At 40.2% G+C, this 27824-nt stretch overlaps 1 protein-coding gene and 1 non-coding gene across 3 annotated transcripts in view; both read left to right on the top strand.

Annotated features, from left to right (window-relative positions):
• Nucleotides 1-27824, top strand: part of Reln (reelin) — a 442954-nt gene that overhangs the window by 236237 nt on the left and 178893 nt on the right. For both annotated transcript variants that reach the window (XM_063237786.1, XM_063237784.1), the window contains exons 8-10: nt 1247-1298; nt 20791-20887; nt 23462-23702. In XM_063237786.1, coding sequence (XP_063093856.1) covers nt 1247-1298; nt 20791-20887; nt 23462-23702 — 390 coding nt within the window. The remainder of the gene's footprint in view (nt 1-1246; nt 1299-20790; nt 20888-23461; nt 23703-27824) is intronic.
• Nucleotides 7037-7166, top strand: LOC111756884 (small nucleolar RNA SNORA44). The gene has a single exon (XR_002791271.1). It is a non-coding gene; the product is annotated as a small nucleolar RNA SNORA44 (small nucleolar RNA).

Below are 27824 nucleotides of genomic sequence, written 5' to 3'. Positions count from 1 at the left end.
GAGAGGCGTAAACATAGTGGGCAGACTCATATGAAGTGGGAGGAGAGTTTCCCTGTCATTCTGAGGCCAGTAACTTTCGCTGTGTTTGAAGTAAATCAAGAGTGATTATTGGTTGCCTGGATTACTTATAAAACATCCCTCAAGCCCTTCCCTCCATTACGTTTGCTGCTTCAGCACTGGATTTTAAAGGTGTGTTTAAAACCCACCTCCAGTCCTCACCGTCTCTCCACATGCTGCTGCAGATCTTCCTGGAGCCGCATCTCCACCAGGTTCAGGCACAGCAAGAGACCTGTTACCCGCGGGGGTCACAGGCTCCCCGGCCTCTGCAGGCTGGGTTTTCACAGTGCACAGGGGTAGAGCTAAAGCTGTCAACATCGAGGGAGTAAGGGGAGGCAGCCTGCTGAAACCCGGGTGCATGCTCGTGTTTTTCATGGTCAGAGTGAGGCAGAGCACCCCAGGCTTGCGTGAAAGGCACCTGACAAAGGAGACCACACTTTCCATCTCCCCTGAGCCCAGCGCTGCTCCAAAGAATAAATAATAAAGTTTTAGCACAGATCATCATTTCTCTTCCAGAAGGGAGAAAATTGAACAAACTTCTTCCCTGAAACAAAGAAATGCAGCCGAAGTGTGTGGAAAGGCTCTGTCTAGGCTCATAGTTAATTAATTAGTTAATTAACTCTTTCCTCCCCCCTTTGCCTCCACCTCTTCTCCTTCTCTCTTACTTGTTCATTCTAGAAACCATCTATGCAGCCCGTAATCCTTTAATTTTCAAGCTTCTTCACAAAGTTATGCGACCATTGTTGCAGTGGATTTTAGAACATGCTCGCCACCCAAAGTCCTGCATCACTTGTCTGTTGTAGTTTGTGGTTACTTTTCAAAATAATCGTACTCTGATCATTTGTTTTTAACTTGCCTCCCAGTTTCTATTTGGCAGCCTGCTTATGACACTCGCCCTTGAGCCCCAGGCCTGGAGGAGGATGGAGGGTGGTGGACTGAGAGGGCTTCGTGAAAGGTTCTCCCAGATGACCCGGCAGACTGCGCCTAGCAGTTTCAACTGCCACGTTTGGTATCTGCGCCTGAGTTTGCATCTTAAAGTTCCGCAGATGCGCTGATAAAAAAGAGACAGCAACTGGATGAGCCGAACCTTCCCCGACAGACCCTTTCTTTCCCTACCCCGACACCTGGCCTTCCAAAGGCTCTTGCCCTCCTGTTTTTGTATCTTATCTTTGTGTATTTCTCTTCCTAGACTACCACTGGCCTAAACACCACGACAGCTTCTGTCCTCCAGTTTTCCATTGGTAAGTGTTTTTTAGCAATTATATTAACTTGGAAATATTTGTTTTACTTGTGTGTCAAATGCTTTCCTATTTGGAGAAGGCAAGAAGTTGTAATTTTGCAGTAAATAATTGAAAACATTTTAAAGAGAAGTTAAATATGTGCAATATTAAATCGTCTTTTTCTCTCCCAATAGTGAATGGTATTTAAAAATGCTACAAATAATCCAAAACATCTTAGAAGTTATTTACATATGGATTTTGAATGCACTGGGTTGTTCTATTATAGCTGTATTACCCAACTAGTTATGTTTTAGAGATTAAGATTGAAATATGTTCAATTTCCTGAACTCTGAACAACTGGCATTAAGAGAAATAATTGTTGGTGGCTGAAAGAAACCAATTAAGTCTTCATATTTGACATAAATAATCTGTTTAATTTTGACATAGATAATGAAAAAAAATGGCTCTGTCTGACAGTATTTCTTTTAATTGCTTTTGCAGTTTTGCAGGATAGCCTTCCTATTGTCACTTTCAGGGCACATATATGTACACATTTGTTAAAGGGAGTGTTGTAGGGAAAGAAAGACCCCGCCTTGCACATGGGCGAGCTTTCCTGATCTCTCCCTACAGCACCAGAACTGCTGGTGCCTGGCACCATGGCCTGGGACAGCGTCCTGTGGCCTCCTCTGCCCCCCCACTTCTGTGCCACTCTTAGTGACAGGATATTTTCCTCAGTCACCTTCTTTTCCAAACTGCAAGCAGTGTCCTACAGTCATAAGCCCTCGGTGGCCTTTTTGTCTGGTAGTAATTTTCTTGTGGTCGTATCACTGTCATTTTTCAGAGCTGCATCCCCTTCGGCTGTGTAGATACTGTGTGATTCTGCCTGATGACCATTCAGGTCACTTTCTTCTTGCATTGATAACATTACCTACAACAGCTTGCAGCCAAGTCAGAAGTCCATTTGTGGTCACAGAAAAATATCTCAGCAAAAACAAAGGCAAACAAATGTAGTTAGAGCCATTATGATTCACTACATAAAAATAAGCTGAACAGAGGTTAACAGTTTACCTGGAATCTGAGTATTTTTACGTATTGTTTTGTCAGACAATGAACATTAGGTTCAGATATTATATTTAAGCAACGAAAGAAGACAAGAGAATCTATTTTAAACTACACGTCTGTCAATTCTATTAGTATTTGTACTTTATTCAAGGGAGGAAAGATTCAGCAACATTAAATTATCCTTTATTATCAGAGGGAAAGAAGTCTGTTTTGTGAGTGATAAAATATATGCTGCCAATCTGCCATAGATTCTCTGTTTCCTTACCTTTCAGTCATTCCAATTGCAGTATCAATTACAGCAGAGCTCATGAAAAAAGGTCAAGAAGGGGAACTTATGTTACAGAATGCAGGGCTCAATAATTTTAAGACTCAAAACCCAGAAACATCACCAGGCCAATGATTTAGACTCAAACATCTGACTTAGTAAGAATCCTTATTTTTCCTAAAACCAGCGAGCTGTGGTCCACCAGGCCACAGGCATTATTCAAGCAGGATTTGAGTCTTGGGTTAGAAGATGAGAAGAGTAACGAACTGAGAAGTTAGTAAGAAGTGGGTGGGTGAATGGATGGATGATGAACAGATAGATAGATACAAGGGAAGGAAGGAGGGAGGATGACTGAAAGCAAAAGAAAGATTTCAAATTTACAACAAATCTACATTTAGAAACCCTCCTTTTGGGTGACAACTTTAAAATAAAAACAGAAATGCTAGTGTGTCATTGGAAATGAAACAGAACCTGTGTACTAAAAGAAATATTGCTTAGAACTTTCCCTGGGGAATTTACTTACTGCCTTTTGAGACTAAAAACTTCCTGAGAGCCAAGAAGCATTAGGATGGTAGAGAAACAAGCTGATAGCAAGCCATTCGTGGCATTGTGTGTGATGTTATACGGTGAATATCTCCAGGCAGAAAACGTTCTGGAATTGGTTTCATGCCTTGTCGTTCATTTATATGGATTCTCGTGAGACACACGAAGTGGAGTCCTTCTGTGTGTACAGGTGGTATGAGGGTGGCATGTTTGCAGGTGTGCAAACTCCAAGTGTCCTAAATGAGTGCAATCATCCCAGGCTTTGCAAGCCCATAGTAACCAAATACCAAAACAGCAACCATAGTTTAGTAGCCTTGCATTTAGATTCAGTTCAGAAATTATGTTGGATGAATTATAAGAAAACACACTATAGGTTGGCAGTGCAATTGTGTATTTCTTTGTATATCATTGAGCTCCGAATATGTCCCAGTAATGTAGTTTGATATGGTTGGTCTGTCTTAGTGTCACTCCTTAGGAAATTTTTTAAGATGTTAAGTTCTTATAGTATGAGGTTTCAGATGTTGTGGGTAAATTTCCAGGAGATCCCATCGTTATTTATAACCTCAAATGAATTGTATTTATAATTAGGCATATATAACCATAGCTGCAGAAATTATGTTAATATTTTCATATTGTTCTAATGAACATTTTGATTTTGTGACAAATATTCAAGAGTCCCGAGTACCTCAAATATATGTATACAGAAATTACTTGACTTGCTGAGGAGGGGGCGTCTTGAATAAACTCTGTCATGCCAATAGTCAGCAGCAGCTGTCTCCCAGGTCTTTCAAATGTTTGCGTTTATAAACATATATGTAGATCTGTGTATATGCACATTGTATATGTGTGTGCTATATCTGTATGCATTGTGCTTGTGCATTTATACACACACATACATATATAAATAAACATACAGATGACCTCATACACATGAGCATTGCAGAATCCCCGCTTTGAAAGCTGTGGTTTATCCAGTTATCAATAGCTAACTCATTTTGAAAAGTGTCCTAAAATATTCTTAGAAGAACTTTTCATTTTTCCATTCCAATGAAAGATCTTGTATCCATTTCTGAGCCGAGGCATCGATTTTCCACAATCCTCCCTTGATTCATTAGATTCAACTTGTAAAATTTATGGTTGTAGCCTTAGGGGCATTTACCCATTTCCTCTAGATTTCCTCTGGGATTGGAAGAAAAATTTGAGCTGCTGCCCTTGCAAACCATTATCTCACAAAAGCCTCTGAACTCTTTTCCTGAGCAGCGTTCTGGGTCCCAGGGAATGCTGATGTTGCTTTGTATCTGTCAGTAACAGAAGTTTACCGACTATCCACTCAGCGTTGTCTTGGGCAAACTTTTACTGTGATAAGACAAACAAAGTGAGAAAATAATGTCTGCAGCACCGAGCAGAGCAGTAGGACTGGATGCTCACAGAACCTGACCTCTCAGTGCTAGCTGTTGTACACAGCGGCGGGCTCTGGGGGCCAGGGCCCGGTTAGTTCTGCAGTGGGGTGCAGTTCTCTTGGTAAAAGGTTCCCTGAACACCAGTAGCCTGCATCACTGGAAAGGACAGAGAAAGGCTTCCAGGGACAGAAGTGCTGAGAAATAGGAAGATACTGGAGGAGAACAGGAATGCCCAGCTAGACCAGAGAGCAATGTCAGATAAAATTGGGTCTGTCTGAAGAGCCAACCTATATTATCTGGAGTGTTAACTTATTTAATAGGAAGCTAAATGGGGGTTTTAAATCATAACTAATTTAAAATGAGAAATTTTTTTATTTAACCTATCTGATGGAGACCTGCAAAAAGTCCTCTTTTTCTTCTTCTTCTTTTTTTTTTTCTTTTTGAGACAGGGTCTCACTTTGTGGTTCAGGCTGACATTGAACTCACTTGTACCCTGATTGGTCTTGAACTTGCAACAATCCTCCTGCCTCAGTCTCCCAAGTGCTGGGGTTAGAGGTGTGCACTACCATGCCTAGCTAAGGTCCTCTTTATTGCAAATAAAATATAAAAAATGAATTCTTAAGAATTCTCAAGAAAAATTGTTGGCATATTTAGTTAAAGAGTGGACTTACCACCCCCTTGACTTGAATGTGTATTGAGTCACACTACAAGAATTTATATGCTTGTTCAGTTATGACCCTCTTTGTCTTTGGATTAGTAGGATTCATTTGCCAAATGAGGATTGAAGTTAAAACATTTGAAATCAGACATCACATCGTGTGACTTGGGAGACCAATCTGTCGTCATGGTATCTGTCCTCAAACTCTAACCCAGAGACTCACTGCAAGTAGATGCTCATAAATATTTCCTGCCAGAGTAAGAATTCCAGTGACATAATAATAGTAGGAAGGCACGTGCTAAATTAGTCTAATGGGGAATCTTGTGCCAAAACGGGCTTGGTGAGGTGATCTGAAGATGGGGAAGACGACCCAGAAAGAAGCAGGATTACCAGTAAACCGTGCTTTTAATGTGTACCTGTGTGTTCATCAGTATGGAATTACTGCACTAACTGAAAAGTGTTAGTAATTTGTAGGATGCACGTCTCTTTTCTTTGGTTTCACTTGTAGGCATCATAAAGATGCGTGCTGGTTTTTGTGGAGACAGAATTGTATGCCTGTGTGTATTTTTTACTAGTTTTTTGTTTGTATCTTAAGACAGAGGAAAGTCATTAAAACATAAATACTTCATATTTACAGATTAAGATAGGAATGTGTTCTCAGACCTAAATTATTCTCTCTCTACATATATATATATATATATATATATATATATATATTTTTTTTTAATCGGTACCAGGGATCAAACTCACAACCGAGCGCTTGCAAAGCAGGCGCTTATACTGCTGAGCTAAATCCCCAGCCCCTCTTTTTATGTTTTATGTTCCTTGGAGTCTCTGAGATAAATGAAAAGTACTCATTTTGTGTGAGTATATTTTGAAAATGAAAAACTGGAAAATTGTGAAGTTAAAAGTGGTCTTAACTGAATTAGAGGAAAAAAACCCTAGCATTATTATTGTACTTAAAGATATAAGGAATAAAATGCCACTGGTATGAAATTTTATTTTTCAGCAGCAGAGAAACAGTATTTTCCCATAAGCCTAATTTGTAAACATCTTAATTACAGAGTTTGATTCAAAAAAGAAAATCTCAATCTCTCTCTCTCTCTCTCTCTCTCTCTCTCTCTCTCTCTCTCTCTCTCTCTCTCTCTCTCTCCCTCCCTCCCTCTTCATTTAGAGCAAGTAATTCAGAGAGAGGGCAAGTGAGAGCTCCATATCTCAGCGTGAATTATTGCTCATTTCCGCCTTAAACTTACTGAAATATATTTCAAATTAGGTCTCATTTTCTTCAAGAGCCACTCTCCCCGATAAACCCTCTTTTGAAACGTGGAAATCTCTATGACTGACAAAAACCTCTTATGGCCCAAAGTGAAAATAAATATAAACCAAAAACAGAGCATTTGGAAATTTTATGGCAAAATTAATTTAAATGCCTATGCTTTATGAGAATAAATACATGTTTATTTGAATGTAAGGTTTTTGAATATAAAACACGTTAAAATGAATTTTAAGACTTGATTTTCTGATTTCAAAGATCTATGTTAACACAAAAACCTGAAATATTTATTTAAAAAATACTTTTACATTATTTAAATTTGATACAGATATAAGGCTCCTTATGATTCAGGATAACATACATATTATGCACATAGACATATATATATATATATATATATATAATATATACTATTATTCTGAATGGCTACAAAATTCTACTAAGAATTAGAAAAATTTTTGAAATTAATCCTAAGTGTTTTTGAATTATTAGCACTCATAACTAAATAAAAGATGGTCTTTATATGAATTAAAACACACAATTTAAAAAGTAGGTATTCAGCATGTTTCCAAGGGCTGTGGCAGGTGTAGCCATGGGATCTCCAACTGCATGCAAGAGCAACCTGGAGAGACTTTGACAGCTCAGGTCAACCCAATACCTGTGGCTGCCACTCACCTTTCCTATAAGGAAAAAATAAATAAATAAAAAAATAAAAAGTAGGTATTATGCCTCCCTCCCAAAAATTAAAAATGTTTAATTCATTCAGTCACCCGATAAAGCTTAAAAACTAAATACCAGCAATTCATTCTTAAATATGTTTCTCTAGAGTTTTTCCAGGGCTCTTGTAATGGAAGGGTCATAGTGGGGGAGCTGTAGGAGGAGAAGAAATTGATCACTGATGTAGACCAAAGGGTCTCTGCAGCTCCACTCCCCCAGGAGAACCCCCACATCGCCCCAGCCTGTGCCTCTGGACCTTCACTGCCTGAGTTTATTTTATGATGCCTCCTTCACTCTGCTTTGATTTATTCACATCTGCTTTCATCTTTATGGCTTACATACTCCTGGAGGACTAAGGAATGTACATGTATTCCTCCTTGTACATAGAGAAGAATTTTCCTCACAACTAGAACTAAATAAACCCTAATTAAGTGACATCAGATTTACAGCTTAGGAAAGGGACTTTGTGCTCCACATTGGTCCTTAGTCCTGTATCCAATCCTGACTTCAGCAGCAAGAAAACATGCTCAAGGAAATCCATGGGCAACATCAAAACTTGATGTGAACTGGCAGCTTGCGCTCATTAACTAATTGGGAACACTTGAACAAGGTCTCCTCCATCAGAGAGAGAATATTTAAGAAGTGTATTATATATATAATACGAGGTGTGTGTGTTCACCATGAGAAAGGCAAGAGCTCAGACAGTGCTCTAGCCTTCAAGAGATTTATTATCAGGGTTTAATATATAAATTATTATCATAACATAGCAGGACATTATAAATTTATTATCCTGCTAGAAATGTATCGAAATACCACATTATTCCACAAAAATCTGTACAATTATTATATGTCAATTAAAATAATGTAAGGCTCCAGAAAGTTCATTATCAAACTGATGGATGTGTGGAGGGAATACAGGTGAGGTGGAGAAGAAGCCAAAGATGCGGTAAGCATCGCTTATCCAAGGATGCAGAGCGCAGGGGAAAGTAAAGGCACAGCTCATTGGAAGAGCAGGAGAAAGGGAGGTCCACAGGCAGAGCTCCATCCTGGGGAAAGGGGCCTGACAGATCGGGGGAATGCTTGGCACCTTGCAATGAGAAAGTCAAGGACCATTCTCAGGACCAAGGACAGAGCCTCACAGCAACAAGATGGCCGCGCTGGGAGTAGAGGAGAGGAGGGACTTACACTTAGCATCCAAGGCGGCTCCTCCTAGAAAATGGGCCAGCCCAAGCACTCAGGCGTAGGTTATGTGGTGGGGAGGCGGGTTGCTGGCCTGGCAGGGAACCTGGCAGCGCCTGAGGCACTTTGCATTTCTCTCCCATGTGTTTCCCCCAACATGGGTTCTGGCAGAATTTTCTACTGTGAGCTTAGGAAAAAACTAGCTAAGCATGGCCACCCGGACATGGTTGGAAGATGGTACAGCAGTCCATAAATTGGGAGAGAACCGATCCCTCTCTTTCTTGTGCTAGTAGTGGCGGTAATGATGACGAAATACAAGTGTTTTGGAAGTGAGGGAGTCTGGATTGAGCTGGAGAGGAGAAAGTCACGAGGAGGGGCAGCTGTTCATCTTGGACCCCGTGGTCACTGGCCATCTGCCGTCAACTGAAGCTAGTTCCCTGATGAGGTGTGGGAATCTCAGCCAGCGAAGTAACCAGAGGACAAACATATTAAGTGTAATAAATCCTATCCTGTCACAGATGAGCACAAAGCAGGGTTTACAAATCTAATAGCCTGTTCACTCACAAAACTCAGGCAAAACAAAAATTACTGCTGTGTAGTAACCTCATTTTAAAGGTAAACAAATACAGAACAGAGGGTGGAAAACAGTTGCTTTTTAAAATTTGACTGTTTCCACATTTTATGAGCGATCTTTCAAGTTTAATGAAAGCGTATTGTTAGTGCCAGGATACAGCAGTATTTACGAAGACTTCTATTGATTTTATCTTTCTGCTTTGTTTGACCTCTCTTAATCCTTAATATCAGCTTTTAATAGATGCTTCAAATAGAAAATTGCCTTCCATATATAATAGTGCCTCTTATAACACAATCTTGAGAACTGTTTGCTCAGTTACAGATATGCTAAATTTTGCCAGGAATATTTTTAATGGCTAAAACCAGATATGGACATGAACTTAGACCTATGTACTTAAGTGTTTCATTGAAAATTCAGTCTGACCAAAGATGCATTTGGATGCATTTGTTCTCTAAATTGTCAGTTTCTACTACTGGTTTATTTCAACTTCAGTCATCATCTTTTACTAAAATTGAATTCATTTGCCCTTGACCGATCCAAGACTAATTCTAGGATTTCCTCTAGTGCAGAATGGAGCTGTTCTTAATTAAAGTAATATCTGTGGGCTCCTTTCAGTCACAGTTCCTATCCATGTCATTTGAGACTGAGAGGCCCCAGGACACTTCCTGCCTGTGCTGCCACAAAGCATTATCTGATATGGTAACCATTTTTTCCTGTCCGGCTCTTTACCCATGAGTCAAATGCTGCCCCTTTGGCCAAAGCCCTTAAGTTTCAACAAGATCTGAACTATAGTCTCTCTGTGCATGCACAGGTCAGGCAGACTGAGCTTGTTTTTCATGAGCCAGGAGCTGCCCTGCATGGTAGGATGTGTGTGCACCCTCACTGCTGGGGAACAGCAGGAGCTGCCCACCAGGAGCAGGGAGAGAGTTGGCTCAAGCACAAACAGCTTACCTCATGTCGTTCCTCATGCATGAGCTGAGTTGGTAAAAGAGTCTATCTAGGACCCAGTGCTCATCTTGCCAGGTAGATTATTTTCTCTTGCCTGCATCATTCACAAGTACTCTGTGTAGCTGCATCTGTATCCTATATCATTCACTAGTACTCTAGATAACAGATGTACATAGAAGTAATAAAAACAATTTGCTTTAAACAACATCAGGCAAGAAACTAGATCACTGCTGGAGAGCAAACCTAATTACAGTTTTAGACAATTTACCAATTAAAGGAAATTTGTGTAGATATGTCACAATATAAAACATATGCACAGATAAAGCATTATATGGTGTAGATTTGGGGTTCGTATGGGAGAAATAAAATAAGTATCAAAATTACAAACATATTAAACCAGCTATCCTGGAAATTACAGTGTTGTATATTTAAATCTAGGAGTCAGTTTAGGTGCCATTCATAAATCAGTACTTCTGAATGTGTCATATTACCAAGATATGTGTTGCTGTACTTACGGTAGATTAGTTTGGTGCCATGGGCCAAGTGAACTGTGCTCTGAGGATTTTCTGGCAAACTCAGTACAAAAGGAAATAATCTGAGTGTAAGATAATCATTGCTGTTTATTATTATTGCAGTACAAATAAACATCCCAGGAGCCTCAGTGAAGTATTTAAACAGATATTTGTAGAAATATCAAATATTAAGCACCTAACTAGTCATGGTCTTGTTGGGAGGGAGGCAGAATTCTTTAAAGAAGTATCAAACATGTTACAACACTGTAACCCTTGATCTTGTGGAATGGGTTGAGAGTATTTTCTCTGTAGTTAATACTACTGGCCTAAAAAAATCATTCCCAGTGAAAAGAAAGATAATTTCCGGAACCGTGTGATACACCAGTCTCCTCGTTCGTCACGTTTTTTGTATCTGAATGCAGAACGAAGCAGGCCTCTTTCTTAACTGCCCCCGCATAGAGTAACACATAAAATCTCCTGGGAGTAACAACATCCAGCTCCCCCAAACATCCCTATTCATCCCTTTCTCTCTTTCCACTTGCTACAAACCTCAAGTTAGTGGTCCTGTCCTCCATTTATCTATCTTGACAGATGAAAGAGTGCATGGATTCTGCTAAGATCTGCTTTAGTTGTACCAAAGAATTCTAAGCAGCCAGATTGCATTCATCGCATAACTTTATGATGCTTCTACATCAGCTGCTGTTGTTTCTGTGCAGCTCCCAGAGCCCTGCTAGTCTCTGAGGTCTGAGGTTGAGTAATGGCAGTGGCAGCACTCATGTTACCTGAATCCTCTACAGGGTTCTGTCCAGACTCTCCTCGAGCCCGCAGTATTTATGGGCCCCACTGTGCTATCTCGAGGCATGATTTCTGGCCGTGCTCTTCCCCATCCATCAATTCTGTGAGATCAGTTTCCTCCTCCTCCTGTGGCTCTGTGCTGCATTTGAAAAGGCAGATTGTTTTTAAGGCAAGACTTTGAGGAAAGAGGCTGCTCCCAGAAACCACTATGGATCCCCAAGAGAACAATAGCTCCTTCTATTGTGTTCTGTTCTGATTTACTTTGGAAAGTCCCAGGATTAGTGGGAAGGGCATAACCAAATTTAAAAAGCTACTCAAGCCTTGAGAGACTAAATGCCAATTGATTTATCCTTTTACTATAAAAATAAAAAGGAATAGAGGAGGCTATTGGATATACAGGCTCACAATCCCTAATCTATAATTCCGTATTACAAGAAAAAGCACTCAAAACCACAAGCCAATTTATTTTCCAATTTATGTGGTAACAATGCCTAATGAGACCCAAATTCATGTGGCAGCAAGACCTGACTTGAAATGACTTATAATCTTTATTTCTGCTACATATGTGAGTTCTCATGCATTTCACTGCAGAAGTCCTAATGTGTTTGATTAGAGAATATTGCCCTCAACTTTGCTGAGGATATCGCATAAGTGTAGGGCATATGTGCCAGTCTTTAACTGTGAGCTTGATTGACTTTGGAGCCAAGTAGGAGATTAGTAAAATGCATTTGTGGGTGTGTCTGGGTAATTATGGTCTTTGAGTCTATATCTGGCCCCTTCCTGTCTGGCACTGTTCCCCAGCTTTGCTTCCTATGGATGTGAACAAAGCGTCTTTGCTCCTCCCCACCTTCCTACCATGGTGTTTCTGTCTTGGGCTCGGCTTGCCATGAACTGAATACCCTGAAACCATGAGCCAAATTAAACCTCCCCTCCTTTAAACTGTGAATGTCAAGTCTGCCCCAGTACCCCAAAAGCTGACTAGTACAACACCATATTACCATTCTGAAATCTGTCAATTAAGTCAGTCATTGAATCCTGGAGTTCCTCAAGAGATTATAGACCTTTATGGCTATTATTCCAAGGAAGGAAGGAAGTCTTAAATTTGCACTAGAAGTGAGTAATATTTATTTATTTGTACTGGAGATCAAACTCATGACCTTACACTTGCCAGCAGGCGCTTATGCTGCTGAGCTAAATCCCCAGCCCCTAATATTTATATGTTAATTGCCTTGATTTTACAACACATCAAGCTATTCTTTAAATTTTTATTTTTATGTCAATCACCAAAGATGAGTGAAAAGAAAGTTTATTTGTGTATTTTGGAAAATCCTCCCTAACTCTAGGAGGTATTTATAATCTCCTTCGTACATGTGTGTTATATTCAGTAAGCTCCTGCACAATGAGCAGCTTTTCAGTTACTTATAGTGAGCTTCATTGATTAGCACATAATCATTACTTGTGCATGTGCTTGTGTATTCTTGAGAGATATAAACTATGGTCTCTTAAGATGTTTAAGATTCTCCCTGCTAGCATGGTACACAGCAGTGAGCTGTCCCAGCAGTCACAGGTCTTCTGCAGGTTTTGTTGAACCCCTGGGGTTCATTAGCATTATTCAGGTTCATCTCCAAGGCGGGCTAAAAGTGAATGACGTGTTTTCTTGTGTGAATGATCACTTAGGTTTCATCAACCCTAACCTATGGGTAAAGAGATTCATTTCCTTATGAAATACACCAAGTCTACCTTAAGTAATAAAGAGGAAGAGAATTTTAAAAATCATATATTCTTTTCATTTTCATTCTTCAACACATATTTCTATATTTTAAACAGACAGATAAAAGTACGTGTATGTACTGACCTTGTACAATATGATGTTTTGAAGTAAATATACTAAATCTTTCTATTTAACGTGTACAATCTTATCCTGTTTTCATTATTGCTTTGTTGGTAAGACACACTTAGCACTCCATTGTCTCATGCTAATTAAGAAAAGTAGAATTGAAGTTTGGTATGTGGATTTCTGAGCTGTGGGACTGGTGACTTAAGACAAGAATGAAACGTAGGAATGCCCATGCGTACCTTGCTGTGTCCAGGGCTGAGTTCAAATTTTGCAGATGTACATTCAAAGTTTTGGGTGGGAGTTAGGCTCTCTAAGGAATACAGTACGAAGTCATGCCATGAACGTTAGGTACAAATGTGAAGATTTGGTTAAACAAAGGAAGTTACTATAAATTACACAATTTTAGAAGCTGACAATACCAGAAGCATCACGAAATCAAGAAATAAGCCATCTTTTTAGTGCCTAAAATGCCCTATGACATTTTTTTCCTTAGCTTCTTTTACCTGAATACTCTTTAGCTATTTCTTTATAAGGCATCAATTTTGTGAGTGTTTTCAATAGAATAAAAAGATAATTCTGCTTCCTCTTTGGTGATCAGTTTATTTTTGTATGTTTAACACTTTATCACCCCAACTCCATGTTGATATCATTTTAGATTTTGGAGACCATTATCAGGTTGGAAAAATCTCTCTCTCATTTAGACTGAGAGCGCTTTAGTGTCCCTGGTGCAGTGACTAATCTCAACTGCTCTGAATCGGCGTCACTCTTTAGACAATGTGTCATCACAGCCTTGAGTCATCGCACCGAGTGCGTCAGCACAGTGGGCTGTAGGAGCTCCTGGTAGCTCTTTCCCTGCTGAGAATAACTACACCTTAAAATAAAATTGCACTACAGAACCACATCACCTCAACCCAAAATAAACATTGTTCCAACTTGGCTTTGCCTTACCTGAATTCCTAAAGCAGCCATGGACTCTTCCACATCAGGGATATGAGGCAGAATGTGAGGGGGGAAATATATTAACCATGCAGGTGTTATAAATCGTGGTCATGTGAGCTCATTGCTAGAGCTTTTCCTGGGGCCTTGGAATGTGCTCATGCAAGCGCAGGCCTTCGTGGTAAATCCTCTTTTCTCTCCACTATGTTGGAATTGAGCATTGCATTTATAAGTATTGCATAGAGACATATGTTAGCTCTGCTCATCAACTTATTTTTATTTTCTTTGTTCATACCGTCTTTCAAATTCTTCAAATAGTTACCCTGCTGAGAGTACCCATCTTAGCTACTTTCCCATTGCTGAGACAGAGTACCTGACACAATTTAAAGGCAGAAAGGCTGTCATAGTTCATAGAGGTCTCAGTCTAATCTCTTGGCTGCAAGGCAGAGCAGCACAGCCTGACAAAGAGGAACAGCTCATGGCAGGGCAGCAGGAAGCAGAGAGAGGGATCAAGGAAGAAGGAGGGAGACCATTCAGGCCGCAGCCCCAGTGACCGCCTCCTCAGACCAGGCCTCACCTCCCAAATCACATTTAACTGGAAACTCATCATCGGACTCATCCATCTGTGAGTGTCACGCCCCCGTGATCCAATCACCTCCCAGAAGCCGCACCTCTGAGCACAGGAGGCTTCGCGCGGACATCTAGATACAGGACATCCAGATACAGTAAACCAAAACGCATCCTGATACCTGCTCTGTATTTAATGATCTCTTGTTTTTGTGTAGCTCAGTAATCATGTATAAGGATCATGGAGATTTCTATGCTTGCATTTGGTGTTCTGAGTCCTAATAAGTAATCACCATTAGTAAAATAATATTTCTTATTCATTATAAGTATGAAGTCATGGATTTTATTTTTTCAATTGGGAATATTGTACAGCATGTGACCTTATTACTCATATATATTGACAAATGACTTCTGGTGTTGGTGTAAATTGGGGAAGGAAAAAGCACTAGATTGGGGGGTCTCTGCCAGTTGAACCACCTGTGTAAGAGGTGCAGCTTGGCAATTTATTTGTAAAATAAGAGCATTCATCTTCTGGGGCTCTTCAGTGTCCCGAGTCCCAGTTCTGGGTGACGAGAATGAGCTAATGGAGTGCAATGATCGCTGTGTGCCTGTCTTGGTTGAGGAAGCCCCAAAGAAACATGAAAGGCATTGCCACGTCTTTATTTAGCCAAATGTGACTTGTTTGCACTTGTGGCTTATTTTGTCATCTGAGAAAGATGTTGCATAGAGGAGGAGCAAACTGTGTGCCAATGGAGACCCAGACAGTGCTCAGACGTCTTTACCGCTGGTGAAACTGGAGAGACCTATAATATTGAGCGGGTGACTGTGCTGCTCTTTGGCTCTTCCTTGCCCAGCATCAGTCTCCGTGTTCGTGGGTGAGGTTGCGCCTCACACGCCCTGGAGGAAAGGGGGCTGTGAGGGTGCCAGAGAGCGCAGGAACAGCAGCGATGCTGCCGGGATATTTCCAAAAGACTGCGTAGAGTTCTGCTGTGTCTAAGAAAGGCTTGTTGAGTTCAGCAGTTGCTCACTGAGCTCTTCTTCTGTGTGAGCACCTCTCAAGGCCCTAGGATGAGGACAAGCTTTTCAGAACCGAACCTTGACTCTGGGAGAACCTGGTTCTGGTAGGAGGCGGCAAGCGTCAAGCAAGTGGAGGAGTCAGGAAGTAATAAGTGCTGTTAAGAAAATGACTCAGAGGTCATGGGGCGATGGGGGAGCCTTCTATGAAAGGTGGTCAGGGCAAGGCCTCGTGAGCGCACCCACTGAGCAGGGGCCTGACCTGTGTGAGCCCAGCAGAAAGCACAGCCCATGGAAAAGCCATCCACCAGTGCCCGGTGGCCACAGAGCCTTACACGATATTTTATGCCTTCAGTGGAAAGGGGGTCTGTTGTTCCTGAATGATGACCGCAGCAAGAGAATGACAGGCAAGTGACAGCAGTGCCTCTCAGGCTCCCACTTAACCCTGACAGGAAGAGGTAGGTGCTTTTCACAGTTGGCTGATTAAGTGAATGATAGATCATCTTGGTCTGACTTCCTATAACAAAAGTAGAAGTTAGTTGTCTATTATTTCTAAATTGTAGTAAGGATGAGGACAGATAGGACCAGGGATAGAACAGGTTGTAATTTTAGGCTGAGGAAAGTATAATTTTAGGCTCTTCATGGATCAGACCAAGTTTACAATATTCATTAAGACTTACAGTGATGGATCTCTCTGACTGTAGAGGAAACAATTACACTGAAATAACCTTTGCCATTCTTTTCATTCCTTACTTTTCAAATAACAAGTACAGGGTATTGATTTATACTTATACATATTAATTATTTCTTTATGGTAAAATAGTTGCTTCAGAAATATATTCATAGGGCTGGGAATTTAGCTCAGTGGCTCAAGCGCTTACCTGATAAACATGAGGTCATAAATTCAATCCCTGGTACCAAGAAAAATATAAATTCATAAGCCATTAATAGAATTTGTCAATTATGGTACAAATGTGGTTTTACCTGATACCTTAATCTTGATTTCAACACATCAATTGAATATTTTAACATATCTGTCTAATTGGAATGTAACTATTTTTTAAAGATCTCACTCATATAGTTTTCTATAGATTATTTTAAAAGGAATGACTATACATGATTATGATTTGCGTCAGGTGTCCCCCCAAAACTTCATGCAGTCATAGTGCTTTTTCAGAGGTGACTGACTCTAGCCTGTGGGATTGATTCATAGCACAATGCTGGGATTAAGACTGGGTGATTGCTGGGTTGTTGGATTGACACCACCCTAATCCCAGTAGCCTGCCTACAAACAAGGGACAGAAAGAGTTTTGTGTCTCACCCTTATTGCTTTTGCTGCTTTGCGAGCCCCATGACTTATTCTCTGCCATGTGCCACCCCATCTTGGAACCAGCCGATGATGAACTGAAACCTCTACAAACTGTAAGCTAAATAAACCTTTCCTCTTTTAACTTCGGGTGTCAGATGTTTTGTCTCAGCAATGAGAGAAAAGTAACTAAGACTAGCAAAGTAAACCTTTAGAAGGTTAACCTTTTGTGTGTTTGTCCCCAGTTAGACGTTGGGTGAGAGATGGTCTAAAGAGGAGATGGTGGAGTAAAGGAATTACAGAGATCAATAAATATGCAGGAGGAGGGTGCACGGGATCATGTGGCAGGGAGAAGGATGGGAGCGGGATCTGCGTGGAAGCTGGTGCCCAAGTGAGTGCAGTCTTTCTTCTTGGCACCATTTTACCTGTGGTGAAACTGGCCAGAGCTACGATGTTGACAGGGGCGAGTTTAAAGACGTCCGGGGCTTTCAGCTTTTCTCTGCCAAGAGAAAAGCCATGGTAGCCCAAATCTGGAGCCTGAGTAGGACAAGAATCCCAGCAACCTGTTTCATAAGATCTCCTCATGTAACAATGTAGCAGAATTTAAAAGTAAAAGTGAAAGAAACATGAAGAGCAGGTGCTTTGTGCACCCCAGAGTACAGTGAAGTGTGGATGAGGGGAGGCATTATTTATAGGAGACAAAGCTTCAGTATGATAGGAGGAGTAAGCTGTCTGTAACAGAAAGAAATCAGAACACCCTGGTGTGGAGGGGCAGGAAGTAGGTTTGTAAGTGAAAGCTGTATACTTGTGAGTGAGAAAAGGAAGGCACTATTGCCCATGTTTTATTTTTCTTAACCATACGCATTGCATTGTTCGCATAACAAAAATAAACTCGGACATATGAATTTACCATAGAATGCTGAGCAGTTGTAAAGATTACCCAGTATTCTTATATTTAAGTTGGTAATACTAAGCACATTATTAAGATAGCGCAGAATTATAGATGCAAATTCAGTAGCACGAACTTCAGGACATCAGTAATGAATAAAGTGGTGTTTATTGCAAGACAGTTTCCGGGTATTATGGTGGCATCAGCTCTAGCACAGGAAAAGGCATAGCTTCCATTTAGACTTCAGTGTGTCTGTGTCCTAAATGAGAGCACAAACTACAAGATGATAATTAGCCAGAGATGTTGAAGGTCTATTGTCCTGCACTACCGTTTGACTAAACCATAAGAATATAAGTGACAGTTGTTACATTCCATATGGTTATGTTTATCTTTATCGTTTATCAATTTGTTTTCCGATTTAAAGTCAAGGAGTGTCAACCAAGACCACCTAGGGGGAGCATTGATAAGGTGCTTTGCACACAAAGTGTGTGGGCCTCCCCCAGTCTGCCAGGTAGGGTCATAATCTGCATGCATGTCCCATGGAAACCAGAGTCCTTAGACTGTATAGGGTGTTTAGAAAATTATAGAAGTTCACCGATTTTTATTTGTGAACATTCCACTTCAGGAACCCTTAATCACTTTGTATCCTGGTGGCAGGTATATTTCTGAACTTAGCAGTTACATAGATTTGATGTAAAGGGAAGATAAACAAGTGCCCATTACAGGTGGCGCCTGTTTGTACTCTCACTCCATGCAAGGTGCCTTGGGGATGTGACAGCTCCCTGGTACAAGGAGGTGGAAACAACATTCGGCCCCCAGCCACACAAGAAAGCAGTGCACAGTGTCTGACTTTGTCCTGTGTCCTCCTTGCCAGAGTCGAGCCGCCACTTTCAGACTGGGCAATGGCAAATCATTTCACTGGCTGAAATCTGTGCGACAGTGTCTGGGGTTGCAACCTGGAAGGTTTGCACGGAGCAAAATTTCACCCAGTTACATAGCTGCACTTGGAGCGGGAGTGGCAAATCGTGCATCCACTGGACTGGCGCCATTTGGAAAGGGGAGTTTGCGAGTGGCCTCTGAGTGGTGCAGATCTCCAAAGCCGAGGGCTTCTCCCCGGGGTGCCTCTTCCAGCTGTCAGCCTCCCACCTCAGCTCCTTGGCATGGGCACTGCCTCTCTGCTGGCTGGCCACTCGTGCCCTGAGCTCCACTCACAGTCTTCCAGGTGTGCACTGTTCTGTTGGACATCCTTGTGCCTCTGTGGTCATCCTTGCTTGGAGGACTCCCTATAGATAGCCCTGAGCCAGTTCTGCTCCTCAGTACACCTTCGCCCTCTGGGAACCGTGTTCCTTTACCCCACTGCGTTGCTTTATCCCGCAGGCTTGAGGAATTACCAAAGGAATAATAGGATCCGTTATTACTGGATAGTGGAAGGATCCTGGTTAACTGCAGACTGGGTGAGGACAGATGAGCTGAAGACAAGAGACACCAACTAATCCCGATCGCTGATGAGGGAAGAGTCAGCCAAAGTCCCTGGATAATGTCACGGGGGAGACGGATGAAGTGATTGATGTGAGAGAACACAAGGACCAAGTGACTAAAGAAAGAGGAGTCACCTGCCCAGTGCCTTTTGTTTTACAGGCACATAATAAATTTAATCTCATTACATTGAGATGGTTGCATAAGGAAACCGTAGGAGAGGAGCCTTTGTTTGGATAGATACCAGCTTTCCTTCCATTTTCACAATTTAGAAACTATTTGCAAGAATTCACACTCTGTAAGGAATGTTTTGGTTATCATTTGTTCTATCCTGTGTCAAGGGTTCACTTACACATTTTCTTTGAAATGCTGGGTGTGCAAGACATAAATAAGGTTGAGGTTTACCCCACAAGTCCCACCCGCTTCCATTTCCAGCCGCACAGTTTGATACATAGCTTAAGCAGCTGCTCACGAAAAGGAGACTTCAGCGCTGAGGCTCCCATGTGCGATCAGGGCTGCCGTGTGGCTTTCATGCTTTTTCACCTCCGCTCCGGCTGTGAGAATAAGTCTGGGAAGACTACTGTTTTAGCCTTTTAGCACACTGCCAGCTTTGGCAACTGCAGACTGACTGGTTTTGTGCTAAATACCACTGAAGTAAAATGAATGAGTCTGATGAAAGCTTGGAAGCCCTGCGCACTACAAATGCAAAACCAACGTCAACAGATGCCACTTGCTGAGACCGAGGCTCCTCTACAGATGGGGGAAAGTTAAGCACAAATTGCACCGTTTCTTTTGGTTCATTTGTTTTATTGTAATGTAAAAAATTCTGCCATATTAGTTACAGAAAACTTCTGGCAAATGTTGCATGGCTGTTTGGCGTTTTCTAAGATCTTTGAAACTCGTCACACTATTCTTTTTATATGGATATGTTATATCCATATGTTTATATGGATATGTTGAACATGTGAAAACAAACCTGCAATCAGTTTTTGAAATGTCTTTGTGTTCATGTTTCTGCTATTTAAAATAATAGTGAGAGTCACCAAATAAGGAGACGTTGTCTGTATTGATGAGCTGGAGTGGAATGCCATTGGTCACAGCTCTAATAGTGCCCATTCAGTTAGCGCTGGAATTTTCTTTACAACATTTCAGTCTCTTGTATATTGTTCTATCACTTAGCTAATACACAAGGCAGAAAGAAATGGTGATTTTGTTTCTCAGTTTAATGATTTATTTACCCTCTAATGCAATCACTGTTGTTATTAACTTACAAGAAATTGATGGCATTGTTAATAATTAATATTTAGATGTTTCTTGGCATAGCATTGTTTTTTAAATATCATTTAGTAGGTGTGTATCTCTAAAGAAATCTGAAATTTATCTTTTTTAATCTTCTTTCTGATTCTTAAGATTATTTATCAAAAAACATTTATGAGAACATATCACAGGAAATTTCAGTACAGTTAGAAGAATGGGGATAGATACCTAAATATTGATCATGAAGAATAATATATAAGTGCTCCTTTATTAACTTTGAAATTAATTGTTATTGCTATTTACAGGATCAGGTTCATGTCGCTTTAGTTATTCGGACCCCAGCATCATCGTGTCATATGCCAAAAATAATACTGGTGACTGGATACAACTTGAGAAAATCAGGTTTGTTGTAATTTGAGGGTTTTTAAAATAAATTATCATATAAATACCTTTCTACTTCCCTATGTGTACAATGCCTTTAATGTACCAATAGCCTTTTCTTCACGGTATCAAGTAACCTGATGGCTATGTTGAATTACATGAGTACACTACTCTGTCCTGTCCTATGTTAGGAAGATATTATTGTCAGTGTTATTTTCCATTTAGAACTTCCTACTATCCATAGTCTCTGTACGAAACTATTTTGGGTAAAAGGACCATAGGATCGTAACTTTTGCAATAGCATCCTCTGCAGAATAGCATGTTCTTTTCCTTCTAATGTCCCCTAAGGCCTATTTTTAAAGTCCATTAGCATAATTATGATTCAACTTATTGTCACATAAAGTTTTCTTTATTAAAAAATCCTTTGGTAAGAAAATTATGTAACATGCGTGAAAAAAATTCATTCATGTTGAAAAGATTTGGTGAAATTATCAAAACTCAAATTATGTTTACCACTTCTACAGAATCTTAAGTCATAAAATAAAATTCAAAATGAGAGTTTCATTTCAGGTATAAGATATTAAAAGGATAAATAACTCCAGCTTTTATAAAATGATATTATGATTGGTTTAGTCCTTAAATTAGCATCGTGTCAGAAAGATAGATCCTATAATTTTTCTGACAGTTTTCTTTTATTCCATAAGCTGTTACCTCAGTTTATTTTCTTATTAAAAGAACTAGATTTATTTAGGAAGATAGAATAAAAAGTATATTCATACAATAAGTGAATTTGTATAAATTCATAGTAGGATTTTTTAAAAAATAAACTGAAACTTCGCATCTAAAGTTTAACCAAACTTTAAAAAGGTATCTCTAACTCAGTAGATTTTAACTCAAAAATTTTAATAGTCTCCCATCAAGAAGGATAAAATTTAGTTTGCAGGTACCCAATACACACCGAGCTTCCATAGGCCATGTGGGTTTTCACCCTCAGTACTGGGTAGTAAACCCAGGTTCTTGTGCGTTGTAGGCAAGCACTTTACCAGAGAGCTGTTTATCCAGCTAAGGCTGCTAATTTTATAACAGAATATTTTGCTATTCTTTCTAGTTCCTATTTAATTACAAAAATTCGTTCATATTCAATTCTTGTTTATGTGAGTGACTTTAAGCAATGTAGGATAAATATTGGAAGATTTACCTATATCTCTACATTGTTACTTTTTGTATGCTATCTACCATACCTTAAATAAAGCATACTACACATTTCTTGCTGAAAAACAACTATGTGCTTTTATGATTAATAATGAAACGATATATAAAAATGATATTCGACTGGGTTTTTTTTTTATTTAAGTAATGGCACTTACAGTTTTAGGCCCTGTACCAAAACATCATACTCATTAATGCAAATTTTCCTCATTTTTGGTGATCAAAATGAAAATGTTTCCAATCACTGCTTAAAACCAAAATGTATTCTCTTCATAAGCTTAGATTCTTTTTGAAGCAAAAGAGATAGTTATCATGAAACATTTTAAAATACAAGGGAATTGATTACCCCCAAAGGTAAGGTACACCATCCATAACCTTGGCTGACAATTCTTCAGAAAGAGATATATGTGTGTGTGTGTGTTCCATTGGAAGGTGAGAAATATGACTTTTCTCCAGTCCTTCCAAAACTGATTTATAGCCAGCTCAGGGTACTACTAGTTTGCATTTTAGTACCATTTTTTAATCTTGGCTAAGGCGATCATTTTTACTACAGCAGATTTCTACTTTGTTAGAATAAAATGTTTAATAAACATATTTTATTATATAGCAGAAGGACCTAGATTCTAACAGATGTAATATAAAAATCATGTTAAATTATGTCATATTTTTAAAGACTGATCTACATGAAGTTGTAAAGAATTATAAATGATTATATTTAATTCTCATGGGAAATCTCACATTTCATGGAGGCTAAATGTATGCTCAATGTATGAAAATGCATCTGATTGCTAGTAATAAAATAATAATTACATAAAGATTGATTATTAAACATGTAATATTAAATGTCTTCTAATAGATTCATAATTTTAAAGTAAGAAGCAACATTAAGATCATAATTTTCTACTTTTTCTTTTTATCAAGCTAAGTAAACTGTTTTAAATTGAGTACCTACCATATGCAAAAACTATTGCAGACTGGTATTTTTTTACATAAGAATGGCAGTCAACATCACCTGCTCTTCAGTTACCTCTTCACGGGCTTCCTTGAGTAAGTGCCTGCCTTGTGGTAAATGTGAAACTCTCAGTGACCTTTGGTTTTAAACTGTCATCACTCAATGTGAAAATTGTAATAATCATCAGATACTGAAAATTTCCAGAGCTATGGGTTTGCATTTTAATCCATAATGAATATCATGTTTCTGAGAAAATGAAACTACAATCTTAAGCAAATTTCCATTTGCTGATCCTCATATAAAATCCCAGGACTCTGAGAGGCTGAAGCAGGATTGCACATTGAAGCCCAGCCTGGGCCCTTAGCAATTTATCAGTATGCTGACCTAAGATGAAAATGTAGATGCTGAACTCCCGACGTGACCGTCTGTTCCAGAGCCCCTTCCAACGTCAGCACGATCATCCACATCCTGTACCTCCCCGAGGATGCCAAAGGTGAGCGCGTCCAGTTCCAGTGGAAGCAGGAGAGTCTGCAAGGCGGGGAAGTGTACGAAGCCTGCTGGGCCCTCGATAACATCCTGGTCATCAATGCGGCCCACAGACAAGTCATTTTAGAAGACAATCTTGACCCAGTGGACACAGGCAACTGGCTCTTCTTCCCTGGAGCAACGGTTAAGGTTGGAGCTCTTTTGCTTGCTTTCTTCTTTTGAAACCTAAAGCTCAATAACCAAGTTATTTAAAGATAACTTTTTTCCCAAAACCACCATAAGATTTTTATTTTCCTTACTGTACCTTTTAAGGATAGAATGTTACTATGACAAAATCATCTATTCATTTGTTACACAAATTTTTTGGTTTTTTGTTTGTTTGTTTTGTTTTTGTTTTCCCTTTGAGGAACCATGGTGTCATGTTCAAGGATGAGCCCACAGAACATAAACCCAAAAAGACAGATAGAATTCCTCCCTTTGCATGACTGTCATTTTGGGGAGGCGGTTAAGTATATCATCATGCAAACTCACAGGCACTGATGTTAGGATTTGCGGAGAAAGTAAAACATACAGCAACAGGTCCAGAATTTGAATAGAAGGAAGATTATCCAGGAGCATAGGCAAGCCACACAGACACGACAGATAACTGGAGATGGCCACGTAAGAGAATAGTGTTTCTGGAATTGGAAGGCTTACATGAAGGTTATTAGAAATTAAACTTTCGTTTCTCCTCAAAATTAATATGCTGAATTCCTAACTAAAGATGATGATGTTAGGAGATGGAACCCTTGAGAGGAGGGCAAAACGCTTATGAATGGGATTAATGCTTTCATAAAAGACATCCCGGGGAGCTCTCTAGACCCTTTCCATCTCATAAAGCACAGGAAGTGTCAGGCAGCAGGCTCTTACTGGACACCGGTCTTCCAGCACGTTGGTCTTGGACTTCCTGGCCTGCAGAACTGTAAGAAACAAATGTTTGCTGTTTAATCAATCCTATCTATCTATCCTGCTGCAGCAGCACCGATAAGCCTGGAAGTGAGAACTCAAAGCAAAAGTTGTGAACAAAGCTCAAAGCAGTTGCCCACTGTATTTTAGGTGGACTTGAGATGCGTAATTCTAGAGGTGCGGTGCTGCTAGCTGCTGTAGAGTTTGTACTTTGTGCTGAAGGTGATAGGCGAGGATGGATGCAAGAGGAAAGAGCACATTGCAAGCAACCAGATAGGAGGCTGCTGAGGATGTCCTGATGGAGGGATGTGGCTGCATTTAGGGGAGAATGGAGAGCGAGATGTGGGTATAGTTTAATGATTTTTCAGGAGAGGAATAGGAAAGGCTGGGGGCTGGTTGGGAAGATAAGAGGGTGACAGATGCCAAAGGCAAGTTTGGGCCGTGGAGTGGCCTAGGTTGTCATTCACTGAGACAGGAAATAGAGGAGGAGGAGCAGGTCACAGGAAGTCGGTCCATTCGTTTTGGATTTATAGATCCTGAAGGTCTGGAGGACAAGGAAGGGAAAAGTAGTTGGCAGAGGATTAGAATCACAGGTCAGAAACTCACGGAAAGATCCAAGTCTGGAAATTATCAACAGTTGTTACGAATGGAAATAGAAATCATGAGTTTGTCTGCCCAAGAAGTGTGTGGAAGGAAGGAGCAAAGAGAAAAACGCCATTGGACCCTCAAGGGGACCTGCCAGGTTCCCAACATACAAAAAGCAAAATGCAAATGCAACTTGGATGATTTTTTAATGTGACTACTAATGAAAATAATAATAAATTATCCTGTTCTGGCTGAGACCGTGATCAGAGGATGAGTAGCAAGCAGAATATAAAGATCTAAATGCTGACTTCATAATTGATTTCAGTTACTAGAAGACTGCCAATCACTTTGTAAGCTCTCAGTGCAGAAACCCTCCTGACCCAAATGACTGCTGCCTCAGCCAGTCAAACCCTAGTTATTTTACTTCAGTTGAGGGATTAGAAACAGGCTTCCTCTTTGCTCAGTTCAGGAAAATCTCTCACCTTATGGAAAAGGTTATTCAGGCCAAGAGCTTAAAACTAAGACTTCTTTACAAAGAGTCCATGTGTTGGGGCTGGAGGTTTAGCTCAGCGGCATAAGCGCCTCCCTTGCAAGCAGGCAGTTGTGAGTTCAATCCCCGGTACCGATAAAAAAAGGAGTCTGTGCGTTCCCTTTGCACGGATGCAGAGAAGGGTGTGTGTCAGGACAGCCTGTGTGCTCTCCTTCTGCCACGTGTAATCAACAGGGATTTCTACCCGTGTCACTCGGCACTGGCAAGCAGGTACATAAACCCTTTTCCCATGATGATTACTTATGTTTGGTCTAGTATCCTTTGCTGCAAAAATGTACTTTTTCTGCCTCATTTTACAAGCCATTATACTAATCTAATTAACTGTTCAGTGTCTTAATGCATGTACTTTGGTGTCACCCACGATAAAAATGCATGAAGTGTGGTTTTGCTTCAGTGGTAATTTTAATTAAATTACAACTTTGGGCAGAGTATGCTTTTGCATTATGGTCTTTCATCCTACTCGTAGACTTACGAGTCCCACAGCTGAGAGTTTCCAAAGAGCCTAAATCTAATTTTTAAAAAACACAACAACAACAAAAACCCCAGCTGTGGCCGTGATTTGTGTCATTGTCTTTGAGTTGCCTGTCAGAAATTTTTCTCTGGCATTCCTTTTTAAACTTGCAAACAAATGTAGTAAGAATTTGTTTTTTAACTTGTTTGCAAGACCATCTTTTTGGATTAGTTCATACATCTCAGTAAGAAAAAAATTACTTTTTCCAGGTGATTTAGAGCTGTAAGTATAAAAATCATTCATTTAAAATGTATTTAGTTATTTGTCAGGTATCATTCTCTTATTTGATGACTTCTGAGATAAAAAAAAATGAATAAAACCAATTAGAAAACACATCTCAGTTTTCCCATTGGTTACAAACCATGTTTCAAGCATTAATTTACTTTGAACTTTGGGTCTTGAGAGCTTTACATGTTTGTTCAAGCTGCACTTTACCTTTTCTGTGTTCGTTAAATGTTTCCAGATTATTTCCATCTTAACAAAATCAAAGTTTAAGTCTACTAACAACTGAGAAAGTGCGCCTATTATAAAAACAGTCACTCAAAGAAAAATTTCAAGCACAGATAGACCTATATGGCTAAGTAATAGGACTCATTTTTATTGACACTCCCTGTCACTTACTGTTATGTCCACGCACATGGGATATACAGATGTATGTACACATGCATGTGAGTGGAGCTTTGTAAACCTATAAATACGGTGCTCCAGTTCTCAGATGTGGAAACCGGAGTATGGAGGTGTTGAATAACAGGACCAAAACACACCACAAGGCACTGGCAGGACCAAGATCTCCATCCAGGAATCTAATTTCAGGGCGGTGAGTGTAACCTCACATGCTTCCAGACTGTCCTGTGTTTGTCCCCAAAACCACCTGTTAAATCACTTGCCTGTTTCCCCCATGACTCCATGGGGATAACTGATTTTATTTTCAAAATTATAGGTCACAGGGCTAGGGATTTAGCTCAGAGGCATAAGCACCTGCCTGGAAAACTCGAGGTTATGAGTTCAATCCCTGGTACACACAAAAAATTCTAAGTCACTGTTCCATCTCAGGTATTGACTGCTAACCTGAAGACAACTCCAGGAAATATGAATATTAAAGTATTTCTCTGTGGACTCAGGAGGCATTTGCAGTAACCTCTGTGGGAGGTACAGTAAAGTAGGGGTTGTAGGGTTATGAAGAAAGAAATCAGTATTCTAACCGTACTTAAACATCTAACAAAGATGTCAGAGCCAAGAACTGTCCAAAGGGATGCAACTGACAAACTCTCCAGCCTCTCTCATTCCCTAAGGCAGTTTACATTATGCTACTTCCATACTCGAGTCCATGTCTTCCTGCGGATGTCAGCAGGATACAAACCAAACTCTAGCGCATAACCCACAGTCCTTCCATCTTGGCCCAGCCTTCACCTTTCCTTCCCGTTCTCTGCCTCCATCTTGCTCCAGCATCATCAGTACCGCTCAGGATTCCACACTCCGACCCTTTCACATCTCCTTTTTCTTTGCCTGCTAATCCCTCTCCATCCCTGGGGGTCCAGTTCAGATATCACTGTCTGTGTCACCTTGTGCTTTGCTTCCCTTCTCTAGCACACTGGCAAGTTGCATAAGCAGGAATTGTTGGGTGGCGACTGGATGCAAAGACGACCCCATTCTTTTTCCAGTGGCCATCCATATTCATCCTAAAAGCTACTTTAGCCTGCCCGCTTTGCATGCAAACTGG

Source organism: Cavia porcellus, unplaced genomic scaffold (assembly GCF_034190915.1).
Source record: "Cavia porcellus strain 051 isolate PalLab524CR breed Dunkin Hartley unplaced genomic scaffold, mCavPor4.1 scaffold_2, whole genome shotgun sequence".
Classification (NCBI taxonomy): Eukaryota; Metazoa; Chordata; class Mammalia; order Rodentia; family Caviidae; genus Cavia; species Cavia porcellus.
The sequence above is the reverse complement of the archived record's forward strand: the minus strand, read 5'-3'. Positions and strand labels throughout refer to the sequence as shown.